Below are 26083 nucleotides of genomic sequence, written 5' to 3' on the forward strand. Positions count from 1 at the left end.
GTCTTTTTGTATAAATATTTTATTTACAAAAATATACAAATATTTCTTACATTTCATACTTTCATGACAGGCAATATTAAATATCAGGGGAAACGCAAATACACAGATAAAATTGTAATAATTTATTCGAGGAATCCAGTAGACCCTTGGGAGTATGTTTTAACATTTTTTTGGACTCTTGAGATGGAGGGACATGTGTCTATTTGACATGTCTTGAGCGTTCAAATTTCAGAGAAATAGTGATTTGACTTCTGAAATTACAGAAAATCAAGGGTCAACTGGATGCCTTGTTATTGTTAAAGATATGCATTGCATTATATCAAAATCGCATAGAAACAACATCTTTTCTCCTTTACATGACATCAATATTTCAAGTATAGCCCTTTTTCTGACATTTTCACCGAGTTGTGATCAAATCAGTAGTGGAAAAAATGACGACATAACTTAAAACTAGTTGCCCTAATGTGATTTCTCTTGTATTATCTTTATATGAGCCTTCAGTATTACGTTATCTCTGGATGAGGCAGGTTTCCTTTGTTAAATTCCACCACAGACATGATATGTCAACAATTAAGGGGTTTCATTGGAACTTTAACGAAACATGGATTAAACAAAAAGTCACTGTTAACTTCAGGACCCCATGATACAGTATACACTGCTGGGGATATTGAGGCTTCTGTGGACGGTACATAGAGAACTGAAAATCCCGTCCCCAAGGTCAATATTTCTGTATACATGTCCCCAAGGTCATGACGTTAAGTATGGACTAGGTATGGAGCCTGTATTTCAAAGGAACTCTATCTTACTCCTAGCAAAAGAAGAGAGCATAAAAAAGTGTGGATGAAGATGTCAACCGTATTTCCGGCTCTACGCGGAATGGAAGTTCTAGTGCAGTAAATAAAACACCATGCTTACAACACTATAATAATGAAATGACATTATGATAGGAAACCAGATTATAATCATTGTTGGAAGTACTCTCTTTCAGTTGAATTATTCAAAATCGATTTTAAAATACTTCAGAATGAAAGGCATGGAGTAAATGATAAAGTAGCTTACTGTACACCTATACAAAGCCTATATACCCCCAGTGTTCTGAGTCAGATGTTATATGAAGTGATATTAACGTATGGGACAAAACCAATGTTCTCTATGTTATGAGTGAAATGTTCTATCATGGTTAGTCAATCTCTGCTGCTGTTTTTCGTGTTGCCTTCTTTGAACTTTTAATTTACATAATGCCAAAACCCCGAAAATTGATGTACCACTGATCAAACTTAATATATGATATGAAAAATAGGACAGTAAAGATGAAATTGATTGTTGACTTGGAAATTCATGTAAATATGGTATTATTTTTAAACAACTTTAAACATTAGGGAATACAAAAATCGATTATGAATTATAAAATACCAGAATTGAATCTATACAATTATATCATTTATGACAAAAGTGCATCACCGGTAAAATAGATCACACTGAATCGTTATATACATTCCCTACTGTATACATATTCCACTAATCGTGGAGACATTTTTATCAACAAAACAGAAATAATATTCTTATTGGCAGTTCCAATAAACGTAAAATACAGTGTGATATTGATAAATAGTTTCCCTGTACAAAACAAATAGACTTTCAGTATTTTCATGAGGGAGTACACAGACACTGAAATACACAGATTTAAAATCATACCAGCTACCTAATGCTGCATAGAGAGTATTCTTCGTGGCAGTATTTGTACACAACAAGTACGCAATGTACATTAATTTATACCAAAAAAAATCCCATAAGAAATCTGCAGGTAACATGGTACGAAATGGATTATATGTATACAACCCGATATTCACATGTCTTGTAAAATATACAGTTTCATCTGGCGGGTTTGGTAAGATCCATTGTATAATGACAACGAAAAAAACCCAACAATATCACAGTCAAAGTTGACAGCAAGAAAATAAATATGACATGAATGTATGCTTCCAATCATTACAGGTAGTATGCTAGCATGCGTTTTATTAAAGTAGTCGGGCATATAATTGATAAAGAAGAGTAACTGTTTGAGAAGCACCGATATACTTACATAGAAGAGGCATTGTGTGAAAAGCAAGCAGAGGCACTGTTTGAGAAGCATCAACACTTAGATACGAGAGAGACACCAACACTGCGATAGCAGAGAATTGTTTGAGAAGCACCGACACTTAGATAGCAGAGTACTGGGTGAGAAGCATCAACGCTAAGATAGCAGGGTCACTGTTTGAGAAAGTTTGAGAAGCACCGACACTAAGATAGCAGGGTCACTGTTTGAGAAAGTTTGAGAAGCACTGACACTAAGATAGCAGGGTCACTGTTTGAGAAAGTTTGAGAAGCACCGACACTAAGATAGCAGGGTCACTGTTTGAGAAAGTTTGAGAAGCACCGACACTAAGATAAGCAGGGTCACTGTTTGAGAAGCACCAACGCTGCACAGAGTAATGTTTGCGAAGCACTGAAAATAAGACAGCAGAGGCACTGTTTGAGAAGCACCGAAACTTAGATAACAGGGTCACTAAGAATGGACAAGAAAAAAAATACAACACCAAACGGAAAACTATACAATAACTTCAAAGATGAGTTTATTATAGCAGGATATCACAGTTGATGAACTAGTGACCGAGGAGTACGCAGACCACGGTCACGAGGAGAAGGCCAAATGCGGATCTTTTAGAAGTCGCTCGTGATTCTCCGCCTGTGTCTGCTGGAGACTCGTCAGAAAATGGATTTGTCCCGTTTTTAATGGAACCGTCTTCGTAAATGACTCCCTCTGCCATAGCCTGTCGTTTGGCAAGCCTACGTAATTCTGAAAAGAAATGGAATAAATTAAGTGTTTCTTCTCGAGAAAGCCAAATCCACCTCATAATAAATGGCATATAGATAATACATCTTCCTTTAGGCCCATCTATACATAAACAGTAACTTTGAGACAAAGCCCCATCTATACATATACAGTAACTTTGAGACAAAGCCCCATCTATACATATACAGTAACTTTGAGACAAAGCCCCACCATCTATACATGTACAGTAACTTTGAGACAAAGCCCCACCATCTATACATGTACAGTAACTTTGAGACAAAGCCCCATCTATACATGTACAGTAACTTTGAGACAAAGCCCCATCTATACATAAACAGCCATTATGGGATAAGCCCTATCCAAATATACAACTATCTTTAGACACCTCCCCGTATAAATAAACGGCTATCTTGAGAACTACCCAATTTCATTATACAGATGCCTGAAGAGTCTCCCCTGTCTTAACATACAGCCATCTTGAGAACATACAACTAGCTCGAGAACATACAGCTATCTTGAGAACATACAGCTATCTTGAGAACATACAGCTATCTTGAGAACATACAGCTTTCTTGAGAACATACAGCTATCTTGAGAACATACAGCTATCTTGAGAACATACAGCTTTCTTGAGAACATACAGCTATCTTGAGAACATACAGCTATCTTGAGAACATACAGCTTTCTTGAGAACATACAGCTATCTTGAGAACATACAGCTATCTTGTGAACATACAGCTTTCTTGAGAACATACAGCTATCTTGAGAAAATACAGCTAACTCGAGAACTACGGTAACTCGTATCAGAGGTATAGCTCTCTGGAAATACTTTACCATCAACTATAAAGCTGTCTTGCAAATTAAACTTGTCCCCGTCAATATATTCCCAATGGAGGATATTCACATTGACGGCAGACCAAGGACATTCACATTGACGACATACCAAGGACATTCACTTTGATCACGAACATTCACTTTGATCAAGGACATTCACTTTGATCACGAACATTCACTTTGATCACGAACATTCACTTTGATCACGAACATTCACTTTGATCACGAACATTCACTTTGATCAAGGACATTCACTTTGATCAATGACTTTCACGTTGGTCAATGACATTCACTTCAAACGTCAAAAGGACCTTATTTCCACTTTATTGTTTTCTGTCGATATTTCCATTGGTCTGTAAACTCAAACAAACCAACATCGAGCTTGGATTGAAAAATACTTACGTGACGCACACGATCGACAAGACTTCATACAGAAAGTTTTCATCCAGCCCGGGTTGATGTTACAGTGGTCGTGTTTCGCCCAGTTGTCACAGTGAATGCTCCAGCCAGGGTCATTGATACACTCGGGATCTAACAGAGAACACACGTCTTAATACCAAACACCCGATTACAAGGAAATGCTCATTTTAAGGTAAATAATTGATGATAAATTCACCGGTACTTGGCACCAATCTCTGGTCCATATATATATATATATATATATATGTGTGTGTGTGTGTGTGTGTGTGTGTGTGTGTGTGTGTATTTTATGGTACTAAAATACGTATATCATTTGCACCAATCTCCGGTCTATATATATATATATGTGTGTGTGTCTAGAATACGTATATCACTGACCGTGAGTTGGGAAATCATGCCCTATGGGTAAATGGTTCCAACTGGTTGATGTTTGGTTACAAATCCCATCTAACATCGAAGGCCATATAATGTAATCATATTGGGGTCAGAGTGTACCTCAAGATTATTGACTGGGCTCGTTTTTTACGTTGGTTTTCTTCTGGTGTTTATTCTAATTCCTAGATAGAGGTTACATGTAACGAGTGGTTGTTGTATATAGAGGTTACATGTAATGAGTGGTTGTTGAATATATAGAGGTCACATGTAACGAGTGGTTGTTGTATATAGAGGTCACATGTAACGAGTGGTTGTTGTATATAGAGGTCACATGTAACGAGTGGTTGTTGTATATAGAGGTCACATGTAATGAGTGGTTGTTGTATATAGAGGTCACATGTGAACGAGTGGTTGTTGTATATAGAGGTCACATGTAATGAGTGGTTGTTGTATATATAGCTAGGTCACATGTAATGAGTGGTTGTTGTATATAGAGGTCACATGTAACGAGTGGTTGTTGTATATAGAGGTCACATGTAACGAGTGGTTGTTGTATATAGAGGTCACATGTAACGAGTGGTTGTTGAATATATAGAGGTCACATGTAATGAGTGGTTGTTGTATATATAGCTAGGTCACATGTAACGAGTGGTTGTTGTATATAGAGGTCACATGTAACGGGTGGTTGTTGTATATAGAGGTCACATGTAACGGGTGGTTGTTGTATATAGAGGTCACATGTAACGGGTGGTTGTTGTATATAGAGGTCACATGTAACGAGTGGTTGTTGTATATAGAGGTCACATGTAACGGGTGGTTGTTGTATATAGAGGTCACATGTAACGGTTGGTTGTTGTATATAGAGGTGACATGTAACGAGTGGTTGTTGTATATAGAGGTTACACAACGAGTGGTTGTTGTATATAGAGGTTACACAATGAGTGGTTGTTGTATATAGAGGTTACACAACGAGTGGTTGTTGTATATAGAGGTTACACAATGAGTGGTTGTTGTATATAGAGGTTACACAATGAGTGGTTGTTGTATATAGAGGTCACATGTAACGAGTGGTTGTTGTATATAGAGGTTACACAATGAGTGGTTGTTGTATATAGAGGTTACACAATGAGTGGTTGTTGTATATAGAGGTCACATGTAACGGGTGGTTGTTGTATATAGAGGTCACATGTAACGAGTGGTTGTTGTATAACATATAATGAGTGGTTGTTGTATAACATATAATGAGTGGTTGTTGTATATAGAGGTCACATGTAACGAGTGGTTGTTGTATATAGAGGTCACATGTAACGAGTGGTTGTTGTATATAGAGGTCACATGTAACGAGTGGTTGTTGTATATAGAGGTCACATGTAACGAGTGGTTGTTGTATATAGAGGTTACATGTAACGAGTGGTTGTTGTATATAGAGGTCACATGTAACGAGTGGTTGTTGTATATAGAGGTCACATGTAACGGGTGGTTGTTGTATATAGAGGTCACATGTAACGGTTGGTTGTTGTATATAGAGGTCACATGTAACGAGTGGTTGTTGTATATAGAGGTTACACAATGAGTGGTTGTTGTATATAGAGGTTACACAACGAGTGGTTGTTGTATATAGAGGTCACATGTAACGAGTGGTTGTTGTATATAGAGGTTACACAATGAGTGGTTGTTGTATATAGAGGTTACACAACGAGTGGTTGTTGTATATAGAGGTCACATGTAAAGAGTGGTTGTTGTATATAGAGGTTACATGTAAAGAGTGGTTGTTGTATATAGAGGTTACACAACGGGTGGTTGTTGTATATAGAGGTCACATGTAACGAGTGGTTGTTGTATATAGAGGTCACATGTAACGAGTGGTTGTTGTATATAGAGGTGACATGTAACGAGTGGTTGTTGTATATAGAGGTTACACAACGAGTGGTTGTTGTATATAGAGGTTACACAACGGGTGGTTGTTGTATATAGAGGTCACATATAATGAGTGGTTGTTGTATATAGAGGTCACATGTAACGAGTGGTTTTTGTATATAGAGGTCACATGTGACGAGTGGTTTTTGTATATAGAGGTTACACAACGGGTGGTTGTTGTATATAGAGGTCACATGTGACGAGTGGTTTTTGTATATAGAGGTCACATGTAACGAGTGGTTGTTGTATATAGAGGTCACATGTAACGAGTGGTTGTTGTATATAGAGGTCACATGTAACGAGTGGTTGTTGTATATAGAGGTTACATGTAACGGGTGGTTGTTGTATATAGAGGTCACATGTAACGGGTAGTTGTTGTATATAGAGGTCACATGTAACGAGTGGTTGTTGTATATAGAGGTCACATGTAACGGGTGGTTGTTGTATATAGAGGTCACATGTAATGAGTGGTTGTTGTATATAGAGGTTACATGTAAAGAGTGGTTGTTGTATAACATATAATGAGGTGTTGTATATGGTATTTCTTTTAATCGTGATACTTTTGTTGTTTTTGTTGTAACTTAATACGAAAAATAAGTAACGAGATTTAAAGGAAAACAACAAACAACAACCACGAGTTTGTGTGACCTGTCTCTACCACAATAGAAAAGCTAATCTGAGGATGAAAGGACTTGTCTCTGTTTTGTGTCAAAGTGAGTTCTATTCATAGTATCAAGTGGGGTGTAAGGATATGACCTAAAGTGCAATGGTGCTAATTAATATGCAAAACTGACAATTTCGGAAATATATGGAAGTGTTACAATTTATTACAAATCATAATAAATAATAAGCAAGTGTATTCGTTTCAAAAAATGAGAAAACTCGTATATATAATCATTTGTGGGACTTGTGAAGCGGCCTTTAAGTGTTAGCCAACCAAAACGATTCTCCCACGTGTGGTATAAGCTGAATGTTATCCAAAAATTGTAATGATTATTTCGTCTAAATGATAATCTATTTACACTTAGGTGGCAAAAAGTATACAAGTCAGGTCGGCTACACTATTCGTAGACGGTGCGAATCTAAGGGGTTTAGAACTGACCTATGTGAAAAACTTGATTATCTGAAAACAAGAGTGCGTACGAAATGTTACTCAATGGTGACTTACTATTTGTAGGTTCTTTTTCGGGAGTATTCCCTGTATTTGTTGTCATTGGACATTTGTTACACGACAGCATACAATTGACCTCCATAAATGTAGGGTTGATTTGACAGTGACGGTTTTCTGACCAGGGAATACACAGCCGGTCTGGCCAGCGGTTCTCACAGTCAGCTATTGGAAAACAGGAAGATATACATATATTTCCTTATAAAGATAAGTCGGCCTGGCGAACGTTAAAGAACATAACTTTCAAGTATTGAATAAAACATATTAAATGTATGTTATGGATCTTCACCAGAAAATGTAATCCTCCAGATAAAATCTAAAACATTTTTCAAAATGTTAATCAACGAAGGAAATTAGACAAATAAATATTTTATGTTTATTTTTGTACCCGATTCAATTTATACCAAAATATAATAACATTTGTTCATACACGATAATATTCATCTACATTAACAGAAAATACGGTTACCACTTGGTGTAGCGCTTGTAGTGGGTGTGGTATAGGGAGTGGTGGTTCTAATTGGTCGGCGTGTGGTCACTCGTGGTCGACGTGTGGTCACTCGTGGTCGTGGTGTGGTCACTTGTGGTCGACGTGTGGTCACTCGTGGTCGTGTTGTGGTCACTCGTGGTCGTCGGGTGGTCCCTCGTCGGAGAGGACACGTACGGCATGCTTTCTGACAGTTGTCTGGCATCCAGGCAGGATTAATCTGACACTCCCCTTTACGAGCCCATTCCTCACACTGACTGTCACTGCTGTGGCTGTTTTCACAGTCCGCTAAAATTACAAGTACACGTAAACAAAAATGTTCGATTATAGAAAAGAAATGCTGTTATCAAGTGTAATTTCATCAACTTGTCAGTTGAGCATCTTATTCCCGATGGAATGACAAGGATCTTACCTAAATGTGTACACTTCATGTAGTCGACACGTATATCGGGGAAGGCATATTCTTATGTTTTTGTACAATTTAAAGTATGGAAGATATTGAATATAATAAAATGTCAGTTTGTACACATATCTAATGATATCCCACGGTAAATTGTATGTACTAGACTCTAGCTGTCAGAACTATTTATTGTAATATAGAATGCAGTACAATGACATTTTTAAAAAACATAATTATAGTTAATTTGGGTTAGAACTCTCCTGAAAAATCTGACAATTTATTCTAGGACGACAATACTCCTTGTGACGTACTTCCGGGTGGGCTTAAATTTGAGTCACACAGTCCGCACGTGGAGTTGCAGCTTCGTCTCATCCAGTCCTCGTTGACGATACAATCACCGTTCTCCTTCCACTTCCGGCAGGCGTCTTCGTCAAAAAGATCGAGGCATTCAGCACCATTACCTTAAACAGGAGATATTAATCATAAAACAGATATTGTTTCGAAGTTTCGGATATTTACCTACCAACAACTAGAACTAGACACGTGTAGTTGTCACGAAACTTATGAGACGGACTGTTACTTTCTGTTAACACAAATGATGAAGAAAAACCGTTTTGACTCTAATTGGGTGTCGATCGACCATTACAAAATCAATCACATGACATTCACAGCTGTTTAACTATTTAACTACCAAAATGTTAAGAGATACATATTTTATGCTGTAACGTAATACAATCCGAACGCTCTACAGTTGTGTCGCTTCAATTTACAGTCTGTGTCATATCGAAGTGGAGCCCGCCATCGAGTTAAACATTGTCAAACTGTAGCAATGAAGGTGGAGCCTGTCATCGCGTTCATACAGTCATATTTACAGTCTGTAACACGTCGAAGTTGAGCCCGTCAGCGCGTTACATAACGGAACGGAGTCAATGCGACCGGTTATACGTACCACCTACAGACGTTGGTGTTCCACAGAGGCCACACGCCTTGCGACATCTGTCGTGCATGAATCCTGGATTATTGGCACACTCTGCTTGTGTCGCCCATATGTTACACTGCCAGTCACTCTCAGTGTTGACACAGGCTACAAGAGAGAGGTGTCGTTAATATAGAAGGTAATTGATGTTATTGACATTTTAATGTCAGTTAAAGACTAGTAATATACAAGAAACACGTTAAAAACGCCTGTCAACAATTAACATAACTGCACAATATAGCGTATAGAACTCTTCGGTGATGAAAGGGACATCACACATTGTGATGGTAGGGACATCATACATCTGTTTCGTCCTTCTAAGACTCGTCAGTGATGGTAGGGGCATCAGGCAACTGTTTGGTAGGGGGATCATACATATGTTTAGTCCTTCTAGGTCTCGTCAGTGATGTTAGGAACAACATACAGCTGTTTCGTCCTTCTAGAACTCGTCAGTGATGGTAGGGATATCATGCAGCTGTTTCGTCCTTCTAGGACTCGTCAGTGATGTTAGGGACACCGTACAGCTGTTTGGCCTTCTAGGACTCGTCAGTGATGTTAGGGACACCGTACAGCTGTTTGGCCCTTCTAGGACTCGTCAGTGATGTTAGGGACACCATACAGCTGTTTGGCCTTCTAGGACTCGTCAGTGATGTTAGGGACACCATATAGCTGTTTGACCTTCTAGGTCTCGTCAGTGATGTTTGGGACACCATATAGCTGTTTGGCCTTCTAGGTCTCGTCAGTGATGATAGGGACACCATATAGCTGTTTGGCCTTCTAGGACTCGTCAGTGATGTTCGGGACACCATATACCTGTTTGGCCTTCTAGGACTCGTCATTGATGTTTGGGACATCATATAGCTGTTTGGCCTTCTAGGACTCGTCAGTAATGTTTGGGACACCATATAGCTGTTTGGCCTTCTAGGACTCGTCAGTGATTTTCGGGACACCATATAGCTGTTTGGCCTTCTAGGACTCGTCAGTGATGTTTGGGACACCATATACCTGTTTGGCCTTCTAGGACTCGTCAGTAATGTTAGGGGCCTCGTAAGCAATTATAGAGACATGATATAGTTGCTTTGTTCCCCTATCATTCTTCAGTGAATTTAGGATCAAATGTTGTTACCTAAATTCTTTTGCTATATTATAACTGATGCAGTGTTTATTGGTGTTGATTTGCCAGTTGAACTCGCCCTATATCTTTATATGACAGATATGATATACTTACACGGATCTGCAGGTTGGTTATTGCCCTGCTCACAATTGTAGGTACCGTCTGGACAGAGACATTGACAGGTCTGGTCCAAAAACCCTCCATTGATGCAGATTTTACTTTCTTTGTCACAGTGATCTGAAAATAAAGACGACAGTTATGTAGCAAAGCTTTCGGTAATGTTTCATTTCGATGGTATACAGGCAAGTTATGTTTTGAATATCAAGGCGAACACATATCACGTCTTGCTGTCTTTCATAAATTTCAGCTATAAATAATTGCATTATTCTCTCTAACACTACCTATGGTGTATACAGTTAATGTTACGACGACCGAGAGAAATGCATGGACATCAAAGAAAAGTACATCACAAACATATGAAAACAAACATTAAATTTATTGAAATCACATTTGAAAACAATCGTACTGCTACATTATACATGTTAGTGAAATCTTGACTCAACATTACATGTAAACATGTTGCTGACGTCACAACTCACCATTACAGTTAAACATGTTGCTGACGTCACAACTTACCACTACAATTATACCTGTTGCTGACGTCACAACTTACTATTACAGTTATACATATTGCTGACGTCACAACTAACCATTACAGTTATACATGTTGCTGACGTCACAACTTACCACTACAATTATACATATTGCTGACGTCACAACTAACCATTACAGTTATACATATTGCTAACGTCACAACTAACCATTACAGTTATACATATTGCTGACGTCACAACTCACCATTACAGTTATACATGTTGCTGACGTCACAACTCACCATTGCAGTTATACATATTGTTGACCACCTCTACATCGGTAAACGACAGTTCTTTCAGGTATACACGTCCAATTTCCTCCTCTCTGCCTGCCTGTAGAGCCCTGATAGTTTGGGATTTGCCGTCTCTGGAAAAGGCCTACATTGGCAATTGCAATTACGCATCAATATTTTGTCAAATAAATACAGCAAACATTCCCGATAGGACAAATCCCTGTAGGGCCGGTGATTTGAACACTTACGTCTAGTACTTCACAAGGAAACTAATACTTTAAAATCATAGGCGTCTGCGATATTCAAGTGAACATTATATGTCCAGTTTTCAGAAACAAGAAACCAAAGATAACCAAATACATACATAAATAAATGGGCTTAAGCATTAACATAAGAAGGATATGTATCAGTGAAATCTTTAGTATATTTTCCTTTGGAATGTTGGCACACTATCGTCTTGCTCTAAATGACACTATATGTTAAATAGGAGTTTATTCAATAATTCCCTCATATATGTTTGTACTTCATGCGTCTCTTAAGTTCAAAGTAAATTAATGTTATCAAATTAATGGAATCTAAAGTGTTTCTTACCGTGATTCCGTAGTGCATGACTGAGGAGTATTCGTAATCGACGTTGTATGGGTTAACCTGTCTCTGAGGATACTTATTAAACCACTGTAACATCGAAGGTTCCACGTTCTGGGAGATGATGCTGATGAACCTGTCTCTAATGGGTCGTTGATGCTCGTGGATGAGACCTAAGGCGTGGCCTATCTCGTGTAGGTATAGCCCTTTCTGTAGACGTAAACAGTAACGATTGTATTCCATAGGTTCTATTGTTAAGGTACAATAACTTGACCTTACTACGGATTAAATAGAAATATAAGATCCAGGTATACTGCCTACCTTCGCTCGTTTGGCGTGTTTGCCAACATTGTAAATGTTTGAAGGATTTTACTGCCAAAACACAGCCGCCATTTTGTATCACTTCACGTGAATAAACAATTAAACAACCTGTAAAATGTTTTTTTCTCTAGAAAAGTTATGCTCTGCTGATGTACATCTTTTCTTACCCTTTCAACAAATCATTTGGTATTTTCTACTTCAGCCAAATTCCTATATAGAACGATGGTTGGTTGCTACTAGCAGGGTGAGGTCGTTAAGGGAAATCTGCCTACTCTTTTAACGGTATTGTTAACTTTGTGTGACTTTACCTAACTTTAAAGTTGAAAAGATGTTATTTTCGTGGAATTTATTAAACTGGCCATATTTGTTTTCTTTTTACAAATAATTTTCTCGAATCTCTCCCAGAGAACAGCGAAAATGAACCCCTCGAACAATGACATACTCACTAACACCACTACCAACACGTTTTGATGACCAACCAGTATTGTAATCGTTTTGTAATCTTTTCATTATTCCAATTAAATTAACAACGAGGTTTGGTAATACAAATCCTTACACTGGTCATCACGTTAAATAGACGACGACGACGACGAAAATCAATAAATAAAGTATTGTTTACTTACCCATCTACATCCGTTGGCATCCAGATTCAGAAGCTGCTCCCTTCCAGTCATCCCCAACTGTGAATTACATCTGAAAGGGAATGTGTATTGTGTAAAGATACTATTTTAATAAAAAGTCGTGGATTTAAGATATAGAAGGTTTTACAAAAGACACACAAGGTATAATCAACTTTCAACACAAACTGACAATGAAGGACCGAAAATAAATTAAACTGATGGTTTGGTAGAGTAGGGCCGAAAATGAATTAAACTGAGGGTTTTAAAATGTTCCAAATTTAAACCGGTCATCGACATTTATTTTTACACTTTTCATTGAAGAGTGATTATGTCTTTACATATTATTATGAGGAATTAAGTTCATTTTAAAACATATTATATATTAATGTATTATAAATAGACCTAAACACGCCACAATTGCCATTTACGAGGTAACTTACCCAAATCCGTCATTAAACAAAACGTAGTTTTCATCTGATGGTCGTTTTTCCTGGAAGCGGACGCACGTGTACTTTTCCCATTCTCTCATTGCTACCTTGATCATGTATTTGTCTTCATTACCTACAAAACATGTCGATCATAGGATAGTTGTTAAAACAATTCTAAACCAATCAAGCTGTATACAGATCAGTGGAGTATTAAGTCGTCATTGATGTCCCATTTCATTACATTTTTGCGAACTCTGTCAGACCAAAGGAACTGTTTACCGGGTTTTTTTTACCGGGTTCGAGTAAATGTTTATAAGAATGAATTCGCTAGGCGTAGGTGAAATATTGGCTTATTGTCATAGAAAGGAGTAGGTGAAATTTTGACCTATTGTCACAGAAAGGAGTAGGTGAAATATTGGCCTATTGTCACAGAAAGGAGTAGGTGAAATATTGGCCTATTGTCACAAAAAGGAGTAAATCGTAAGTATCTGGCGTAGTACTGTGTACATAGGTACATATCCCATAACATTTTTGCAAGAGAGGCCAACACGCATGAATGCATTGTATTTGTTATGTCATGTCGAGATGTCCAATGAATCAGTCCCTCAAAACTGTTAATGTATGTACCAGTTACCCAGCTACGTCAGTGTCATATGTTCATCAGTAAATAACAGCAAAAAGGCGTCATCCATCAGATTTAGTGACCGAAATGTCCATGTCTAATACTTTATTACATAAAACACTGGAAGATTATTATTGACCATGCCATGTCATCTATCAGATTTAGTGACCGAAATGTCCATGTCTAATACTTTATTACATAAAACACTGGAAGAGTACTTTTGGCCATGCGCTATGTCAGTATCAGATTTAGTGACCGAAATGTCCATGTCTAATAGATTATTACATAAAACAATTAAGAAGTTAAATATTCGCCATGCGCTATGTCATTTATCAGACCGGTTCCAAATCAATCTGTAACAGACATACTATACGTTATATACTTATATATACTTATAACAAAACAATAGCGGGATAACTGATATCAAAAATGAGTATGATCGTTACTAACTGAATACTCCGTCTTTGATTGTATACACCATCACGCCTCTGGGCCAACGGTAGACAGTGTTGCTCACAGCTTTCCTCTTCTTCCTGAAACCGAAGAGTCAATCATGATTTAGTTATAAATACAGTATTTAAATTGAAAATCGTGCCATCTTAAATGCTATTTCTCCTACTACAGAATAAAATGGGTTTTGTTTGTGACTATAGTTTTGCTATTTCTGGTCTGTAGTTCTGAAAAACGTTGCTTTAGATTTCCAGAATTACAATATTATTGTTTTCAACAGTTTCAAAATACCAACAGAAGTATTCTGCTCACAGTTTGTCTTTGAGAGTGTAGGTATTGTCTCCCCTAGATGATATATTGATACTAAGATGCTCATGAAGAGGTTGAACAAGAACTTAATAGTAAATACTGGTATTAACGTTATTTTTTTTTTTACAATTATCAAACAATTAATGAGCGTTTATCTTGACCGTTCTTTCCTGCTGACTGAACAGTTTCATAATGAAGTAAAGGCATGCCGCAAGATAACACGCGGCTTGGCAGGGTACACATACCAGTTCATTTTTCATATGGAATGCCATCCATTCTCCAAAATCTTTAAATTTTATCTTTTATGTTTAAAGTGGCACATAATTATGAACATCCTAAATAAATTCTATTGCGTTCTGCATCTATTCCGGTCTTTCAAGCGATCTTTTTTTATATTATTATATTACATGTATATCATTATTCTATTACACTATCATTTCATTATATGAGTATATCATTATATTATTTTATCAAAATATCATTATGTTTTTGCGAGAGGCACTGTATAAATTGTAGATGATGAAGTATCTTTAACAGTAAGGAAACATTAACTAGATTCCAGCCGATACAACTATAAAACAGATACTATTCATTGTTTACCTTTTCTTTGTGTTATTTGGATAAAAGGCGTCATACTGTTCTGGAGTAAGCATCATGTCCAGTTCAGCTAACCTTTTACCGTCGGGTATCCGTACGAGATTGGCTATCACTGGAGAGAGGAACAAGAATATTGGTTAAAATACTATATCTATTAGTGAGACTAGCTATAGTGGTTACCGGTAATATGTCGATAGCACTGGTCATTAGTGAGACTAGCTATAGTGGTTACCGGTAATATGTCAATAACACTGGTCATTAGTGAGACTAGCTATAGTGGTTACCGGTAATATGTCAATAACACTGGTCATTAGTGAGACTAGCTATAGTGGTTACCGGTAATATGTCGATAACACTGGTCATTAGTGAGACTAGCTATAGTGGTTACCGGTAATATGTCAATAACACTGGTCATTAGTGAGACTAGCCATAGTGGTTACCGGTAATATGTCGATAACACTGGTCATTAGTGAGACTAGCTATAGTGGTTACCGGTAATATGTCAATAACACTGGTCATTAGTGAGACTAGCTATAGTGGTTACCGGTAATATGTCGATAACACTGGCCATTAGTGAGACTAGCTATAGTGGTTACCGGTAATATGTCAATAACACTGGCCATTAAGTTTCATTGCTTTATGTATTGACAGCACTGGATTGAACCAGGTTCATAATTAATTAAATTATATTAAAAATTCACAAGTATTTGAGAAACAACATTCATTTCAGATGATATTCATCATAAATGTTTCACCAATTAAATTTATGTAATATTTCGCATCAAAATAAATTACAGTATGTGGTGGATATTTCATCATACACGAGGGCCAGAGGGTTCGGAAAACAGGTACTGCGATACCCTTCAACAGAATGTGAATATCAGACCAATTACGAGTCCCTTTCCTTTACTTTCCTTTCCATGCAGGACTGTAACATGACTAAGTCTAGCTCACGTGGCACAGGGATAGTTCATGTGCATATGGTGCATACCGCACGGGCACACTTATCACGCTCTATATACTAACTATGTGTAACAGCGGTTATTGTTTCATGCGAACAAATAGATAATTTGATACTTATGAGTTGATATAAGTTCAAAAGGAAAATGCGATATCTATTTCGGAGATGTGGATTTGATTTGGGGATAGGTGTCAGCGGAGAACATCTGGTTATCGTTGTTTAGAACCTTGTCAACTTAAGCTAATAAAATCCTCAACTTTATTTATCCATGTTAAACTAAAGTCGTTTTCTTCCTTCCGTGTATTCTATAGATTCACGGATTTGAAGTAACACGAACTATTATATTGTTTTTTAGAATGTTGCGCGAAAAATATTCTGAAACTTCAATCTAAGTTAAAGTAGGTAAGTTGACAGTGCTGACAATATTATGTCTTCTAATTGTAAACACACATAACTCATAGCTACATACAGATTCATGTCGTGGTTCCTGTCGTGATATCGTTTATAGTGCTATCAACTTCTCCTTGTTTTAAATCGTTCTACACTTGAATATATAGATATTTTTGGTGTAAGATGTAAACAATATTTTTTACCAGCAAGTAATAGATGTGATAAATATAGTAATGACTTTTGTATTATTTGTGGAGATTTTAATTTAGTGATGAACCCTGACCTTGATAATGACAGAAGTGATAAACAGATAAATAATCCTAAGGCACGAGATAAAGTAATTGATTCAGTTTAGTAGATATTTTTAGAGAACAACATCCAGATTATAAGAGATATACATGGAGAATAAATAATCCTATTAAGCAGGCACATTTAGATTTTGTACTTGCATCGGAAAATATGTTAAGTAATGTACAAAAATCTAGTATTGAAACAGATCAAGTTCAAGTTCATTTATTACTTTGAGCTATACCGCTCATCAGATACAGATCTGATGATTCCATACCTATTATTACATTAAAATTTACTGACTTTAAGAGAGAAAGAGGCCTCTGGAAATTTAATAATTCTTTATTACATGATGAGGACTATCTCAAAACTATAGATACGCTAATTTTGGAAATTAAAAAGCAGTATGCCCTATTGATTTATAACCCACATTTCCTTAATGATATATCAGACGATGATATCCAGTTTCAAATTAATGACCAACTTTTTTTAGAAACTATACTATTTGAAATAAGAGGTAAAACTATTTCATATGCATCATATAAGAAAGAAATACAAAACATTCAAAAAATACTCCAATAGAATCTATTAACAGTTTAGAAAATATGGATAATGTTAATTTGGCTCAAGTAGATGAAAAAAAAAGGGATAGGAAAATGAGGGGTAGTATTATAAGGTCAAAGGTTAATTGGGTGGAAGAGGGTGAGAAGCCGACAAAATATTGTTTTAATCTTGAAAATAGACATTTTACCTCTAAAATTATCCCGATGATAGAAAAAGAAAATGGTGATGTCGTAAGAAAACATGAAGATATTTTAAATGAAGTTAAATTATTTTATAAACAATTGTATGCAAGTAATAGTAACATTGAAGAAGTAGATTTAAATCAATTTTTATCGAGTTGTGATGTTCCAAAATTAAATGATGTAGAATCTTTATCTTTAGAGGGAAATATAACTTATACTGAATCCTCACATTCTTTAAAAAATATGAAAAATAATAAACAATTAGGTAAGTTTGTTTTAAGATCTTTTTTAAATGGAAGCTTATCCATAACACAAAAACCTGGAATTATTACATGTATACCTAAAGGTGATAACCAAGGCAATTTCTTTTACCTGACAGGTTTTATTTCAGGCAGATTTTTAGGGGGAAATACTCGATAAATTTACGATATAATGCAGTATACAGAGGATAACGATATTGATGAGATGCTTTTGATTGTGGATTTTGAAAAGGCGTTTGATTCGGTGAGCTGGGAGTATATTGATAATGTATTTAAATATTCTAATTTTGGTAAAGATATTAGAAGCTGGATAAAAACATTACATAATAATTCTGTCTGCAATTAATCAAGGTGGTAATCTGTCTTCTTTTTTCGAAATTAAGAGGGGATGTCGGCAAGGTGATCCAATAGCTCCTTATATTTTTATTTTGTGTTCAGAAATACTAGCAATTAGACTTAGAAATAATAATCTTATTAGGGGTATAAACATATATAACTGTCGACTACTTCTCTCAAAATACGCAGATGACACCTCTCTTATATTAGATGGAACAAAACAATCATTAAAAGAATCAATAAAAGAACTAAATTCATTTGCAAAACAATTCTGGTATCAGAATAAATAAAAGCAAAACACAAGTAATATGGATAGGCAGTAAAAAGTACATTGATGATGTTCATTACCCAGAATGGAACCTGCAATGGGGAAGTCTAAAATTTACGATACTAGGTATAGAATTTCATGTAGATTTACATCAAATCCCTAAATTAAATTATGATAAAAGATTAGTGAAACTTAAGTCTATAATTAAGAATTGGAGTAGAAGAGTATTAACACCAATAGGAAGAATACAAATAATTAAATCTTTATTAATATCCCAATTTAATCATCTATTTATCTCCTTACCAAATCCTGATAACAATTTTATTAAAATATTATACTTAGAAATCTTTAATTTCTTATGGTAAAGTCGAGTCGATAAAACAAAAAAGGAGATAAAAGCTACCAAGAAAGTCTTTTATCGAAGCCTTGAAACTTACCTGGATACGTAGGTTATTCACATCAGGGGGTAAATGGCAAGTGTTAGTTGAAAAATATGCTAATAAGAAAATTTTATTTAATTGTGGTTCAGTACCTACTAGAGTGATCAATATCGACTGGAGTGGTCAGTATTTCATGGAGTGGTCAGTATCTAATGTAGTGGTCAGTATCTACTGCAGTGGTTAGTATCTACTAAAGAGATCAGGTTCTACATGAGTGGTCAGTATCTACTGGATTGGTCAGTATTTAATGTAGTGGCCAGTATCTACTGGAGTGGTCAGTATCTACTAGAGTGGTCAGTATCTACTGGAGTGGTCAGTACCTACTGGAGTGGTCAGTATCTACTGGAGTGGTCAGTATCTACTGAAGTGGTCAGTATCTACTGGAGTGGTCAGTATCTACTAGAGTGGTCAGTATCTACTGGAGTGGTCAGTACCTACTGGAGTGGTCAGTATCTACTGGAGTGGTCAGTATCAACTGTATCTATAAGGGTTTATCATAAGCGTTATCTTGGTTTTTTTTTATATTTATTTCTATATTTGTACCCAATTCTTATTACTTTGCTGTTGTTGAAAACGGGAGTGTTTATGTTTTGTAGCCTCGTAATTATCAGAAGAAAAAATAAAATTTGGTAAACGTTATTCGTCTTTCAAATGTTTAAGGTTTAAATATCTATCTTAACGGTAGTGTTTTTTGTCCAGGTGTGGTTACAATGTCTATAATACCATACATATAGGTTAATTAACATACCGCCACAGCAACCAGACCGATCACATGGCCCCCAACAGTACCCTACATCTTGGCAGTACTCGTGTAAATCGGTTAGTTATATGGTATATTACCATTTATCCAGAAAGCACGTGCCAGGAACGTTCAGATATGAACAAAATATATGGATTTTTACGAACATATGCTATTAGTGCCATGATTTATTGCTGATTGTGTGAAATAAAATCGGAAAAGAAAAAAGTTGCTAGAAGCATTTAAATGATCCTCACTTTTATTATATCAACAAAGAATTGTTTCAGAAAACTTAACCTTCATTCAGGCAAATATTAGGGTTTAAAGTAATTTAGAGTGAAAATACTACGCCCCTCAGCCCCCCCCCCCCCCCCCCCCCCCAAAAAAAAAAATAATTGTCAAGAAGAAACCATGTATCCACCATCAAATAATCAAGAACTTATTTGTTGATAGAGTCGATGAGTAAGACGTTAAAACCAAGAACAGTTAACACACACATTAAGCTGTCTGACGGGTTATTATTATTTCATTTATTTTGATTTTTTTTCCGGATACTTGGCTGGTAACACTTGGTACAATATAAAGGGACCTGTAACGTGAATGGTAACAGTACTTACTTTCATTATCACCCATCGTCTTTGATATGATCTGGTCGATCGTCATATCCGTAAATGGTTTCCGGTCTCTCTGTCCGTAAACACTGACGATCCCACACAACACCTGTAACGAATAACACCGTGAAGGATTTACTTATGGTAGATAAAATCAAATTAAGGTTCGTCCATTGTCCTTCTAAATTCGTTTATGTAATTGTATTGAACTATGTACTTAAAACCTGGTTGATTCTAGGTAGTTTGGTTTGGTAACGTCCTATCAACTACACAGGCAAAGTGTCTTCATGTCAATTCATGTCGAATTCACGTTAATTTTATATCAATATTTTCAGGTCAAATTGACATTAAAGGGCAGAATAGTCAATTCATGTCAAGAAATTGATCTGAATTTGACACGAAAAATAAATCAGGTCAAATTCAGGTCAAATTCAGGTCAAATTTACATCAAGACATTTTGCCTGTGTAAGGTCATTTAAGAAGGCCTCTCCAGGAATACAAACTACTAGTAAAGGTATGTTCGAAATATACATGATATTCATGACAAGCAGAATGTTGTGGTGGTATTTTATTGAAACGATAGTTTGTGCCAAAATTATATTCCGACTTCAAAGAATGAACATATATAATGTGATGTTTTGTGATACAATGGTCACTCTAACAGTAAAGACAATCGAAGGGCCATTTTATTATTAAAGACACCAATACACTTCCCATTGTTTGTATGTCTATGTAAAGTCCTTACTTTCATACTGTTATCTTAATTTCCTTTGAATTAGATTGCATGACATATGTGTTCGACCTAGAACAGGCGGTTTAACATCTAATTACATTTTAACGAATTTTAAATTGAAACTGAGTCATACGATAAGAAGACAAGTCATGAAAACTACGCGGTGGATATGACTGGCTTTTCTCGGCCATAGATAATTAACTTGGAGATGTTCATTGCTAACGTACACCGTCATATGTTTGATAAAACGTGCTTTATCAGTCTATTTTTTTGTGTATTTTTTATAACAACACTGATTCCAACCGCAGGAATTAGTAGTCCCTGTTTCTGTATTCTTAGTTGGATAATCTTGACACATCCGTGATTTGGACGGGAAAAAGAATTTGGGTATGACCACAGGACTTCAGTAATCGAGTATATTAGTTTTAATGATACGCAGCTAGTATACCATTGCAGTGTGGTTGTAAGATCAAAACCACGTTTACCTGTCCTCATTTTTGAGTTTTGAGGCATTTTATAATGTTTTGTCACTTTATCGAGTTGTGATGGGTATAGATAAATGATAGAAAAGGTAAATCGGAAATAAACCATGTTGAACCGGAGGTCGAATTGAAAGAAGAGCATTTGATCGACAAACTAAACTTATCAATGTATGAACACAGTTATCCCAGTAAATACATTCAAAGTATATCTTAATCACTCAATGTTAAAGCTTACACAACACATAATATAGCTACCAGAAGTATCAATGGTTTACTTTGAACTAATATTTTTCAAAAGAGCCTATTGCCAATCCTTAACCAAAATGTTTTATCAAGCTATACTTATATTATATCACAATATTTGATAAAGAAACATCAAAAGACTTTTCCCGGTAAAAACTGAGTTGGTAATTCGTGTTTAAGGTATGGACTTACTTTCGGTAACAACAGAAAGAATTGGTCAAAAGTCTGTTAATTGGTAACTTTTTAGAGTTGGTAGATACGGACTTAACTCTTTAATATTAAATATATAATTGCTTTGCTGTGGTATTTTTATCAGGCAAACATCATATTGCGTACTAGTATATGACATACACTCTGTATTCCCTACAATGTTGTTGTCTTATGTAGATTCAAATATAACTGAATCTTAAATAAGTATTAGTTACCATAGGAGTATCATTGGCGCCGTCCCAGTAGATATTTGAAGCGATGTTTGTCATTTTACAGACAATTAAATCTCACTTCTTTTAGGAATTTTAAGTATCATGACAAAGCTAGGTAATGATAAAAATAAGTTAGCCGAGATTCAGTTGGTAACTATAGGCAGTAGGAAGCTATGGACAGTTAACTACAGACAGTTGGTAACTATAGGCAGTAGGAAGCTATGGACAGTTGCTAACTACAGACAGTCGGTAACTATAGGCAGTAGGAAGCTATGGACTGTTGCTAACTACTATGAAAAGTTGGTACTGACAAACATTCGATAAGTCAGGGTCTATATGATTTTGAACATAAATTTTCATTTTCAGAAAATATTTGCTGTTTTATTCACCTTTCTCCTGTGTGCTAGTTAGTATATACTATTTCGGCACGGATAAAAGGTGTCTTTTAACAAAAATAAAACAAATAATTTCATAATTACGTGTCCTATTAAATGTGCATAGTGAAATTTGATTATTTAATAAAAACGGGTTTCACATAATCAAATAAAGGCACGCGCATGCACCTCACACATTAATTGTTACCTGGCACGTGCAGTTTGTCTTCCGTGACAAAAAAAGCTATTTTATTACTTAACATTTTCATTAGATAGATAAACGCCGAGTGAGGGCGATAGAGTATAAAGTCGGCCTGCTTTGTTATAAAACATCACAACGGCGTTCTTATCTTGGTATTCATTCTAATGGTCTCTGATGTCTGTACAATAATTGTCGCTCACAGCATAATAAGCATTAACTTTCTTGAATTGCATTTTCATATTTATATACGCTTCAATGTGATGTCATAGAATTTTAGTATTTTGCACGTGTACTGATATAACATCGTGTTACATAACAAACCATTTGATTGCGGTGAAAAACTAGCGCTAATATCGATAGAGGTTTCTAACCACATTCGTCCCCTTCAGAAAGGCCCTTTGTTTAAACAATATTCTATCTAATTACACTTACACACTATATCAAAATTCATAACTTCTTTCAGTAGGAATCGAAAACAAGCTATAAGCTTATATTAATTACTCTCTGTATGGACAAAGGTGTTTTCTCCATGTCATTCGAGACAATGGAATGGTTTGGAAATACAATGTATATTGGGTAATATAATGCTTTATAAGAAAACTAAAAATTATGAAACAATTTGGTTGGTAAGTATGCATAAAGATAAGCTCTGTCAGTATCAAAACATTTAACACTTGCAGTGAAATACGAAAGTGTAATCACACACAAAAAATGTAAAAACTTTTTAATAAAGTTGACGTGTTTTAATCTACAAATTAAACCAGGAAATAATAAAATTGATTTTGCAATAATGTTTTGTTACAGATAATATGTTACTGTTACAGTAATGTTTTGTTACAGATAATATGTTACTGTTATAGTAATGTTTTGTTACAGATAATATGTTACTGTTACAGTAATGTTTTGTTACAGATAATATGTTACTGTTATAGTAATGTTTTGTTACAGATAATATGTTACTGTTACAGTAATGTTTTGTTACAGATAATATGTTACTGTTACAGTAATGTTTTGTTACAGATAATATGTTACTGTTACAGTAATATTTTGTTACAGATAATATGTTACTGTTACAGTAATGTTTTGTTACAGATAATATGTTACTGTTACAGTAATGTTTTGTTACAGATAATATGTTACTGTTACAGTAATATTTTGTTACAGATAATATGTTACTGTTACAGTGATGTTTTGTTTACAGATAATATGTTACTGTTACAGTGATGTTTTGTTACAGATCATATGTTACTGTTACAGTAATGTTTTGTTACAGATAATATGTTACTGTTACAGTAATGCTTTGTTACAGATAATATGTTACTGTTACAGTAATGTTTTGTTACATACCGTGAATGCTGTTATCCAGGTGTAAGTCCCCATGTTGAGCAGTCCGTGCACCCGTCCGCCTGGTAATGGGATGCTATGTAAACTTACTATTAAACAGTGAAGGCTATACCTGAGACTACTAATATGTACTGTTTGATTTCACCATGACCGTTTTCATTTATATAGCCATCCGTCGGTGACTGAGCAGCCTCATCATCTGGATAGCAGGAAGAGGTACTTTAGGGGAAACCCCCAGGACATAGTCAAATGTCCTTATAAGTAGATAATCCGTTGTTATACACAAAACTGTTTATCACTACTATGATGTTTACTATAACCACAATAAATAAAAAAAAATATGTGTAAGTGGACATGAAACAATAAACAAGAACTACCCCAGTAACAACAACAACAACAACCCGTCCCGTCTCCAATATGCATTGACTTGTTGGTTCTTCAGACCACTCTATAAAACACCTTAGTACATATAAGGTATACTTAATAAGTGTTACATTTATTTTAGTAATATATTTACAATACAAAGGAAATATCTAGTTTTGATTTGAAGGATGTTTTCATATCCGCTGTAGCAATAGAAGTCGTGGTGATATGAGAACGATCCCATACAAGTTCAGTCGGTTTAAGTACTTTGTCTAGGGCACTTTTTGACTCATGCAACTAAAGAAGACAGCACATCAATAAGTAACCCATCGTCTGTAAACAGCTAACGGGTTCACCTTGTAACAGTCGCTATACGCTGCTTGCTCCTCTCAATATTGACGCTATGCAGTGCTTAAGTTTGGCAGTGTTTGGCCTGTATCTAAATATGTAAATAAATATGTTCTAAGCTGCTGATGTTTATGGTATTATTACGTAATTGAATCATCATGTTATATATAATGTAGCCTGGTTGTATATCACACCAGCCGTATTTTTTTATTTACACATTCTGTAGTAGGTTTCATGGCCAAAACTTAAGTTATTATATTCGACTGAATTATCGCTTTGTTATAATATCTGCCAAACTGTTGTATCTAGTCGTAGACACTGAATTAAAATAACTATTTCCTGTCCAAGACTTTGATTTGAAAATTTCAAATTTCAAAAATAAATTAAAAATTATTTATAAAGCAATAACAAGAAGGTTTATGGTGGATTTGATGGCAGAACGTCCGTGTTTATGTCTCGCTTCAATTATTCAGGATAGAGAGGGAGTTTATTGGAGAAATACACTGGTTATGGTATGAGCTGTGCAAGTTTGGTGATTTTTCTTATCAATGTTCCAGATTTCGTCCAAACAACAGCGATGTTATGACCACACAACACTGTGCCAAACAAGGTAAGTAACCATTAAGACGAAATTTAGTGATATTTAAAAGATGAAAACACTGCTTTGATATTATGACCTTATTTGGTTATAAGAGCGTCTGTCGTATACTTTAAGTCAAACGATACAGTTTTAGCGTCTCCATGTAGGTGCCATAGAAAAAAGAATTATCGATATGGTATAATATTGGAACAGACTATAGATTACAGTTACATATATACAATTGTATTATTTGTCATTTATTACAAATTTCAAAAAAGGAAAATTATGGTGGTACAACAAATGGACAGAATAATTAAAATTACAGTGAAAATTATCACTGACAGTATTCGAGGACAAACTATATCGCAGTGTCAACATACACAGACATTATATATCACAGTGTCAACACACACAGACATTATATATCACAGTGTCAACATACACAGACATTATATATCACAGTGTCAACACACACAGACATTATATATCACAGTGTCAACATACACAGACATTATATATCACAGTGTCAACACACACAGACATTATATATCACAGTGTCAACACACACAGACATTATATATCACAGTGTCAACACACACAGACATTAT

General features: G+C 35.5%; 1 protein-coding gene across 1 annotated transcript; it reads right to left on the reverse strand.

Annotated features, from left to right (window-relative positions):
- Window positions 1–4: 4 nt before the first annotated feature.
- LOC117342113 (zinc metalloproteinase nas-15-like) lies at window positions 5–24342 on the reverse strand. Its single transcript, XM_033904114.1, has 15 exons — window positions 24188–24342; window positions 20391–20493; window positions 15349–15457; window positions 14440–14522; window positions 13380–13500; window positions 12943–13012; window positions 12005–12208; window positions 11423–11558; window positions 10642–10764; window positions 9387–9521; window positions 8749–8898; window positions 8020–8325; window positions 7551–7715; window positions 4073–4201; window positions 5–2839 (listed from the first exon to the last, which is right to left on the reverse strand). Exons 1-15 carry the CDS (start codon window positions 24218–24220, stop codon window positions 2646–2648), a joined length of 2061 nt encoding a protein of 686 aa, XP_033760005.1. The 5' UTR covers window positions 24221–24342; the 3' UTR covers window positions 5–2645.
- Between the last annotated feature and the right edge of the window lie 1741 nt (window positions 24343–26083).

The sequence above is a fragment of the Pecten maximus genome, chromosome 14, assembly GCF_902652985.1.
Source record: "Pecten maximus chromosome 14, xPecMax1.1, whole genome shotgun sequence".
Lineage (NCBI taxonomy): Eukaryota > Metazoa > Mollusca > Bivalvia > Pectinida > Pectinidae > Pecten > Pecten maximus.